Source organism: Numenius arquata, chromosome 11, assembly GCF_964106895.1.
Source record: "Numenius arquata chromosome 11, bNumArq3.hap1.1, whole genome shotgun sequence".
Taxonomy (NCBI): domain Eukaryota; kingdom Metazoa; phylum Chordata; class Aves; order Charadriiformes; family Scolopacidae; genus Numenius; species Numenius arquata.
In genome coordinates, this window is record NC_133586.1 from 13702947 (window position 1) to 13712993 (window position 10047).

At 51.9% G+C, this 10047-nt stretch overlaps 1 protein-coding gene across 1 annotated transcript in view; it reads right to left on the reverse strand.

Annotated features, from left to right (window-relative positions):
* The window catches only part of BCL2L10 (BCL2 like 10), a 36470-nt gene extending 30557 nt beyond the window's left edge, over positions 1 to 5913 (reverse strand). Inside the window, exons 1-2 of the mRNA XM_074156258.1 lie at positions 5482 to 5913; positions 3614 to 3741 (exon numbers count right to left, since the gene is read on the reverse strand). Of these exons, the coding sequence (XP_074012359.1) occupies positions 3614 to 3741; positions 5482 to 5883 (530 nt within the window). The 5' untranslated portion in view covers positions 5884 to 5913. The remainder of the gene's footprint in view (positions 1 to 3613; positions 3742 to 5481) is intronic.
* Between the last annotated feature and the right edge of the window lie 4134 nt (positions 5914 to 10047).

Sequence of the window (10047 nt, forward strand, 5' to 3'; positions counted from 1 at the left end):
TTCAAAACCCACCTGGATGCGTTCCTGTCCAACCTGTCTAGGTGACCCCCCTTTGGCAGGTGGGTTGGACCAGATGGTCTCCAGAGGTCCCTTCCAACCCCTACTAGTCTGTGATTCTGTAATGGCTCCAGCAAGACCATTGTGAACACCACTGTAAGCTGGAAATGCCACCTTCTCCACCACTCAGCCCTGCAAAGGTCTCTGAACACAGAACAGACTCAGAACTGGTATGAGCAGCTCAGCCAGCATCGGCACTTCTCTCCCCTCCCTTCCAACACCAGACTCTGCCCAACACTCACGCGCCTCAAAGCCACCCACAATTGATGGCTTCTGCAGGTGTAGACATGTTGGGGTCCCAGCAGAACCTACAGCAATTACTGTGTGCTAGTTGTTAGATAGGACGAGGCATCCACCACCTGCCCGGGAAGTACACCAACGCTGAAGATCTGAAAGCTGTCATGAGGATTAGACACAGCCTTGTGCTTAAACACCACCTACTCTCCTTCTGCATTTAAAGAAAGGAACAGCAGTGTCTTGCTTCCCTTTTCTGAGGCAGGAAAGAGGATGAGCAGCAGTTTTCAATTGAAACACAGGACTTCATTGAGACAAACGGTCAGGCTGAAACTGAAAAAAAAAATAAAAAATCAGAAGTCATGCAAACGTAAGTTAGTCTAAACTGCCTTGAAATCAACGGGGCTCCAGCAATTTAAGCCCTGGTTCTCCATCCTACATCTCCAGTCCCCACAGCAGCAGAACATCTTGGGGAGCACAGCTCCAGCTGGGATGGGCAGGTTCCTTCCCTGTGCCCAGGTCCGGTGGTCTGGGCTCTCAGGGACTCTGAGCGGAGCATCCTTGGCGGCAGGCTGCCAGCAGAAACCAAAGCAGCCTGGCTCCAGGCATCAGGAACCCACTGGCAGCACCGCTGCTACACTGCCGGGCTGCACTGCAGCCTCCCAACTCAGCCTTACAGCTTTCCTAAATTCTCCCCAGTGCTTCCAGCTCCTGGGAAACCTGCCCCCAGCTTCTCCCAGGCCAAGGAAGAGTGGCAGACACTCTCCAAGCTGCACCTTGTAAAGGGTCAGGTTTACGCCAAATGCTGATGTGACTTTATTCGAGGACATTTCCAGACCGCTTTTCTCTTTTCCAGAGCACGCTGTGAAAACCAGCATAATATCATCTCTGCTGTTGCTTTTGTGGGGCCTGCCAGATCAGCTTACACTGGAAATCAAGATACTGGTATTTTATCTTTGTCCTGCTTGATACTCGGGAGACATTGAGACCCGCAGCAGGACGTTTCCATGCAACGTTTGACCTCCGTTTAGAGCATTTCTTGCCCTGTCACTTGCCATGCTTTTCAGCACACATCTCCCTAAGCATCCCACCTTTTGGAAACTACCTTCCCTTCCCAGCACCAGCCAGCTCACTCCCATCGTGGCCACCATTTCAGGTGCCCACGAGGACTGGGGGCATGCGTCCCAGAGCATCCAGCTGCCACAGAAGCAGGCACCATCCCTGTGGGAACTGGAGAGAGGAACTGAGCCCGATGGTCCCACACCCTGGGCTCTTAATCCTTTTGCTGAGAGGAGCCAAGCTGGAGTTTAGAGAACTGGAAGTCAGAGAACAAGCAGACGTTTGTTCAGAGCGGGCGGCGCGAGGGGGAGGACCGCCATCCCCTTCCCGCCTCCGGGGACTTACCGGTCCCTGAATGTCCCTTTTTGTCCTTCTCCCTGCATCTGTGGCCAGTCAGCACAACGCCGCTCTGTCCGGCGAAGGGCCACAGCCCCCACCACACACCTCCCCCAGGGCCCAGTGGCCAGCAGAAGGAGAAGCCGGGTGGCCACAGCGATGCCGAGCTGGCTGCCAGGAAGATCTTTCCCGAGGGGAAGTCTGCCACTTGCCGGGTGCTTTTCCCACGAAGGGACATACCCTCTGGAAGGGCAGAGCAGGGGGGCAATGGGCGGCCAGGGCAGGATGCTGAACAACAGGCATCAGAGCCACCAATGCCACAGAAACATCTGACTCAGAGACGGGAGCACGGGCCTGCTTTTTACAAGAGCTAAGCCCAACACCCTTCAAAAATTACTTCTCAGTATTACTAGCGTGAGAAGGGTTGAACTCCACAACCTATTGCTTAGGCGTTATCATCATTCGTATCAGAAACTCCAGTTTCAGTTAAAAGGCGTGCATGTGTGAAAGAGAGAGAAAGCAGCAGGTCTTGGCAGAGAAGAAACGAGCCCTGTCACTCTCCTCAAGCGGGAGCAGTTCTCAGAGGAGTCTGTCTGTACCCAGCTACGGCAGCAAACCTTGGAAAGTTTTGGCCTACAAAACCACCAGGTTATTTCCAGTCGCAGCGGTGAAGATGGGCCTTTTGGACTGGATTTTCCCCTTTGGCTGTCTTACCCCTAGTTCTGACTGCAGGACCCCTCTGCAATGGAGACTGGTGTCACACTGCTCTGGGGCTGCACAGCTCCTCGTGTCAGGCCAAAGCACCAGGAAGGTGCATCCAGGTAACCACCGAAACACTCACTGGCCAAGTACCATCACCCATCCCATCAAATAAGCAGAAAGTTTTTTTTAAAATAAAAATACTTAACATTTATTCACCTTTGAAGTCACCATAGTAAAATTGTACACGCTATGAGTAACCCAGGAACGTTATTAAAAGCTACCAGAAACATAAGGCAATTTGTACAACCACTGAAAGAAATACACAGCATGTTGAAAACAGAGTGAAACGTTACTCAAACAAGACAACGCTTGATACGCACTAGAGTGACAAGAACCAGCATTAAGTTTTAAACAAAAATAAAGATGTCATGGCTACAAGTATTATACAGTGATAAATACTTCAAAAATATATTAAGATATGCAAATTCTCATTTTGTCAAGGAAATCCAGAGAAATTCCAGCCCCCACTGGATTTCAATATACCAATTAAAGTTTAATATTTAAATTTCTTTCCTTTCAGTAAGAACCAGTACTGCAGCCATTACTGTCCTGTATGAATATTTATCTTCTTGTAGTGTAATGAAATCAGTCTTATGTTATATTAAGCCCTAATGCCTCTTACATCACGGGCACTAATTGCTCTAAATCAACCAATGAGTTGCCTTTCGGTAACAAGTGCTGTGCACCACATTTGAGGCCATAAACCATGTTAAATCACAGTCAATGTTCGCCCACTTTACAGTGTTAACGGAAGGCAGATTCGACAACTTGCCTCCATGTAAAGAAGACGTCTCAAACAGAGGGTTTAGTAGCAAGTCCACCCTAACGTTTTCCTAGCATAACATCGAGCACTCAGAAGTTACAGTACGTACATGAACCATGCTAAAGTTTAGGTTACACCTTCAAAAAGAAAGTCCAGAGGATGTTTGGAGACGACAGATTTCGAACATGCACAAATGGTGGTTTAGTACACATTTGTTTGTGCTGTTACTGGGTAGCGAGTGAAGCAGTTTATAGCCAAGGGTTTGGTGAGACAGTTTCCCGAGACAGTTTAAAAATATAAACTTCTTCTTAGAGGGTCTGTTCTATAGAAAATAGAGTGAAATCTGGTAAATTGTCAGTTTTGAGAGTACTTTCCCATGGCAAGATCCATTCATCAGCCTACCGCACCACCAAGAGAAAAGCCAATCCTGCTATTCCAAACCCCGCTGCGGCCATGATGGCATTGCTTATGGTGCTGCTCTGGTCAGCCGTCTGGGAGCCGTGCCCGCCGAAGAAGCGACAGAAGCCATCCTGGAAAAGCAAGAGGAAGGACATTTGAGTTGGTTGGCTTAAAATTAACTGTATTTCTTTTAACAAGTTTGGTTCACACCCCCAGCACAGCATTTGTCAGCTGCAGAAGTCTCTATTTGAGTCATGAAAGTCTAAGCCTGCTGCCTTGGGCACAGAAAATTGCTTTGTGAGAGCCTTTGCACAAGGCGACTGAAATCAGTAGCTACAAGTGTTTGTGCGCTTTGCTCAACAGACAGTTGCAAACTTCCTAACGATATGCTGAGCATCTCGATATGTTATTTTTGCCCTTTTAGGCAAGTTTCTGATGAGAGCTGCCAGCATTGTTCCCCCTCATTCAAATCCGAGAAAGCATCCGAAACACAGGATATGGAAATTTCCACTTGAAAGACAGAAGCCCGAAGCCGGTCCCATCTTGGTGGACACGGGGCTGATTACACAGTCTCTTGGAAGGGCCAAGTGGACACTGCTCAGGGCTGACCTATGACAGAGCAAAGCTGGCAGCTGCTCTCCCAGATCGCTATTTGTGATAATCAGAAGTGGCAACAATACAACTCCAGATGGTCGTGTTTGAACTCTGCTCCGCAGATGTCTATGTAAACAAGTTATACTCTTAATTTCTTCCGGAACTTTGTTCTTTACACTTTAATTTGTGCGAATAGGCAATGCGATTTTGCCAAGTGACAGTGGACATTGCAGCCAAGTGCCATGCTGCCCCGAGCAGTCAGATGGACCAGTGACCACTGGAAAACCAAGTTCATTTTGGTCTCTGGAAAAGTCAACGAAACCAGTGGCTGCTTCCCCCCTCTTCTATTTTTAGTGCTTATTTGTACTGGCATCAAATATTCCACTAGGACTGAAAATAGGAAATGTGCAGTTCTGTGGGATAGCTGACATTTTGTGCAGAAAGGCAGGCAGAGCTGCACAGATGCCTTAAAAGCTGTACTTTCAGCGTGCATCTCAGGGGGCAGAAAAGCAAGAGAAGCCATCGCTTTACATCGCAATGCACATTAATGCTGTTGCCCACATGTCCTGGCAGGAGACAGAATAGAATCAATTTTCTTTTCAGTAATTTGACTTCCCAAGGACCCAACCTGACCAGTTTCTGGACAAGCAGGGACCAGAGCAGCAGGTCCAGCAGACGGGTGGCTTCATCCGCAGGCACATTTAAAGAAGAGGCACGTCGCTGGTTTGCCTTTATGCTCAGGAGAAGACCTGTGCCAGTCCGCTCTCTACAACCCAAAGCCCGTGGACCCAAAGCTTTGCCCCTGACAAGCCACCACCATCAATCGCTCCCTTGGGGAAGACCTGTGCCGGTCTGCTCTCCACAGCCCAAAGCCCATGGACCCAAAACCTCGCCCCCAACAAGCCACCACCGTCAGTCCTTTGGGAGAAGACCTGTGCCAGTCTGCTCTCCACAAGCCCACGGACCCGAAACCCTCCCTGCGACAAGCCACCACCATCACTCCCGTATTTTTAGGAGGCTGCGGCTTGGCAAAGCTGGCCACCAGCCCCTTTAGAGCTCTGGCCACAGCACAGGACCCCCACAGGCACCCTAGATGCCCCCGGCACGTACCCGCGAGTTAACCCAGACCCCGCGGATGCTCCTCAGCCTCCCCCCCACCGCGGAGCCCTCCCCGCCGGGGCCGCGCTCGCCCATCACCGGCACCTTTCCCGGCCGACAGCCCCCGGGGGCGAGCCCCGGGGCGAAGATCCCCACCCCCCGTCCCGCTCCCCGCTCACCCATCCGCCGTGCGCCTCCAGCCACTCGCCCCGCTCCTCGGCCAGGTAGGCGGCCAGCGCGGCGGCCAGGCAGCGCGGCCCCTCGCCGCAGCCCCGCTCGGCCAGCGCGGCGGCCAGCGTGCCGGCGAAGACCACCAGGGCCAGCAGCCGGCCCCAGTTGAGGCCGCCGTCGGCCTCCAGCTGCGCCGCCACCCGCGCCAGCAGCGCCGCCGCCTCCCGCGGCTCGGCCCGGGCCAGCGGCGCGCAGGAGCGGAAGAAGGGCCGCTCCCGCCGCTCCAGCTCGGCCGCCGCCCGCCTCAGCACCGCCGCCGTGGGGCTGGGGGGCAGCGCCGAGCCGCCGCCGCGGTGCTGGAAGTAATCCTCCAGCAGCAGCGCCGTCTCCTCCTTCAGCGAGCCCGGCATGGCGACGGCGGCCCCGCAGCAGCAGCAGCTGCCGCCGACTAAGAGGCGGGGCGGCCCCTGCGCCCGGCCCGGCCCGGGGCGCCGGGCAGCGCTCCCCTCCTCCGGGGCGGGGCCCGGCGCTGGGGGGGAGGCGACCGCGGGGCGGGGGGCGGTCGCCGCCGGCCCGGCCCGGCCCGGCCCGCTTCGGGGCCGGGGAGGGAGCGGTGCTCCGCCGCGGGGTCCGCCCGCAGCCCGGGGGCTCCTGCCCCCGACAGCCGGGGGCGGCCGGGCAGTGGAGCAAAGCGCCGAGTTACCGGGTACCGGCCGCAAAACAACTTTTTCATAGGGTTTTTTTAATCCACATTAGTGGCCCGAGCCTGGATAATTTGCATCGGAGATTCTTGAGGTCCTCTAGGGCTGTAGGAGGAGCGCGTTGTGTATTTACCAAGCAAATGCAGTGGCGTTTGCTTTTTGGTGGGCGCATCGGCAAAATTGAGGATGGGGACCATCGTGGTGTGCAGGCTGAACCCTTTGCTACTGCTGGTGTAAGATAATATGGCTGAGAACGCCACTGGCCAAGTGGTGTCATTCGCACAGGGAGCAGAACCAGGGAGACACCTCCCCTGCATCCCCTCTGCTGTCCTGCAGTCCAGCACTGGGGCCCCCAACATGAGAAGGACGTGGACCTGTTGGAGCAGTTCCAGAGGCGTCCATGAAGATGCTCAGAGGGCTGGAGCACCTCTGCAGTGAGGACAGGCTGAGAGAGCTGGGGTTGTTCAGCCTGGAGAAGAGAAGGCCCCGGGGGAGATCTTATAGTCCCTTCTCATACCTAAAGGGGGCCTACAGGAAAGATGGGGACAAACTTTTTAGCAGGGCCTGTTGTGATAGGACAAAGGGTAATGGCTTTAAACTAACAGAGTGTAGATTTAGACTAGGTAGAAGGAAGAAATTCTTTACTGTGAAGGTGGAGGAACACTGGCCCAGGTTATCCAGAGAGGTGGTCGATGCCCCATCCCTGGAAACATTCAAGGTCAGATTGGACGGGGCTCTGAGGAACCTGATCTAGTTGATGTCCCTGCTCATTGCAGGGAGCTTGGACTAGATGACCTTTAAATGTCCCTTCCAACCCAAGCTATTCTATGATTCTATCCCAGCTGTGCCCTTCGAGCTGTGAGTACCATCGGCTGCTTAACAGGTCATCAAAACTCCCATAAAAACCACCCCAAGATTTATGGTAGGCCCAGCGCAGGTACACCCAACTGGTGTTTCCTGCTGGGTTCCAGTTTGTAGATGAGGTTCAGATGGTTGCCCAGTGCAAAGCGTGGCTGTGACTGCCCCATCACCACGCAGCCCCGGGAGGTGCTGCCAGGACTGGGTCTCGCTCTCACCTCTCGTTGCACAACAGGCTCAAGGTGCCCAACTCGCCAGCACGGCACTGCTCGGCTTCGCTCCACCTGTCCTGAGTTACAGCTCTCCGTCGCTGTTTCACATCACCGTTAGAAAATCTAAAAATAGATGGTTGGAATCAATCCTATTGCAATTTCTCAGATCACTATCAAAAATTGGCCTGATCTCTTTGAGTCGTTCCTAAGGCAAACTCTTAGTTTTACATCCCCATATTTGGCTTTTGTTTTAAGCGGGGAAATCTAGTCTGTGTTTATGCGCTAGAGCAGTAGCTGCAATGGTATCTTTACTTCTCACCAGTGCTTTACACACATGCTTTTTTAACTTGAGTTTTCCTTACGATTGTTAATCCTGGAGCAGGAATTTCCTATTGCATTCCTCACAGCAGGAGAGCAAGAGGGAGAGGCTGCTCTTTCTCCAGCAATATCCTTTTCCACCCTTCCTGTTTATATAGCATTTTTGTTTAACCAGCCGGGGCCATCTGCCAGTGACTTTGCCCCAGCTACAGCTCCATATGTTTGATGGGGTGACAGCCCGCTGGCACAGCCTTTCGGGACTGGCTCCTGGCTTTCGGGCTTCACCTCCTGGCTTGAGGGCCAGGGAGGTAGGGCCAGCACCAGGGATCTGATGTGACACTGCTGCATCCCCGCTGCACCCAGAGTGGCATGGGTCTCCTCCAAGACTGGGACACACTGGGGAAAGGACAAGAAGCTGGTTAAAACGTCTCCCTCCGAGACACAAGTAGCTCAACAGACCAAAGAGCGGGGTCTCAAAACGCTGGGTTTTCCAAAGCCTCCCTGGCCAACCTTGAGCAAGAAAAACAATGGATACTTCAGTGCCCTGTTCCTCTATCTCCATTTATCTGATGGGAAGTTGAGGCCCATCCCGGTTCACAGCTTTCACCACCACCTCAGGAATAAAAAGGTGATTTTCACAGGTGCCGAGTCCGTGTGGCCTGACTTACGAGTCCCCGGACAGTGGCCCTGAAGCGCAAGAACCACGGGACTTCTCCCTGCAAGAACAGAAGTGGAAGATGCGATGTCAGCCTCGTTCTCACTGGAACTGGTGACAGTTTGGGCACCGATGTCGCTCAGAACGAGCTGGCTCAGCGCTTTCCCCTCAGAGGAAAGGAAATGAAACAATGAGCCCAAGTGAAGGAGGTGCTTTTTTTCAGTGTCTGAAGTGAGGACTTCCACCGACCACCTTCATGCTGACCACAAAACCTACAGGAAAGCGGAGCTCAGCTGACCCCAGCACAGTTCTCTGTTGACAAGGCACAAAGCTGAACCCCTGCAGCTCAAGGTGATTTGCAAATGTGCTTTATCCAAACAGTGACAGCCCGAGCCCCTGCAGCGTCTCGGTGCCCGCCTTTCACTGGCATCCCACTGTGACACAAGGAGGATCCCGCGCTCCCACAAAACACATACTCTGCGTTTCCCAGTGCGTTCTTGGGTATGGCGATGAGGATCTGGAAAGAAAACATCCCGCGTCAGCTGTGATCCTTCTGAGCAGGAAAACACAACCTGAACTGGCCTCCTGAATACAAAAGGAGCTCAGATGGAGTCTCAGGTACTTTCGAGGACTGCTCACTCTCAGTTGCTCTGGCCCACCTTGGCCATTTCCAGAAGATATTCCAGAAGTGATTTTCTGGTAGATCTGGATTTCACCCTAGATTTTTGCAGGACAAATGATCTAAGAAACTGTATGGTACAAAAAGTAAATTCCAAAAAACCAGAAAAAATAGCTAGCATTACAAGTACCTAACTGGTGGGGAAAACAACTGTATACATGTTCTCAATATGTAAAATACAATTTATTGTTTTTAGGCCATTCATAAATATCAACACAATGTAGTATGTTTGAAACAAACATCTTACCAATAAATACCATCTAAACATTAATATTAATCTTTTGATCAAACGTGTTCAGTGTATTGACTCAGTATTGCACAGTGAGCTCTATACGACATTTCCATAGTGCATTCAGTTTGTTACAGGGATAGGTTGCCACAAATATTGCAAAGCATCAGAGCTGACTTTTCCAAGTCAAAACAGCTGAACTACTTCCTTAGGGACTGAAGGCTGATACAAATGTCAGCGTCTCAGATTAATTGGTTATGGATTCATGGAACCTAATGTTTTCATGAATGAGGAGACTTTGTTTCTAATACAATTTTTATAGAGTTGTAAAAAAACCCACTTTGAAACAGAATGAGGACATTATCATCAAACTTACGTGAACTGCCAGCTCCAGTGATACAGCGATCAAGCTCACTCCAGTGAGCTTGTTTTCTCATTTCGATCTAAATATAAATCATATCTTTGATCTTTTCAGCAATGTATCTCACCACTTGCTTTTCAAAGGCCCGACCCTGCAAGCCACCAGCAGTAACTCCAGCACTTTGCTCCCTCTGTGCCTCTGCTCAGGTCAGACCCATCAGTGAGAGCAGAGGTCACACAATCCAGTCTCAATGGTTTTCGATGGGAAATTATATCCGCATTTATACAATAGTTCTATAATTAACCGTATCTCAGCTTTATCTGGTTAAATCTTAGTTCTACAGCATCAGCTCGGCCCAGGGGTAGTGCTGCCAGTGTGTACTGCATTACCACGCTGACACAGCGGGCTGGGTGTTGCCGGACACACGGCCAGCTGTACTGCTTCCCTGAAACCTAGCGGCTCCTGCAGCAGACGGGCTTGCGGGCTCCGCTGCGCCCAGTATCAAAAGGTGGCAGGACTGCGGCTCACAGCAGGTTTCCAACAGCTCACTCTTGTTCATCC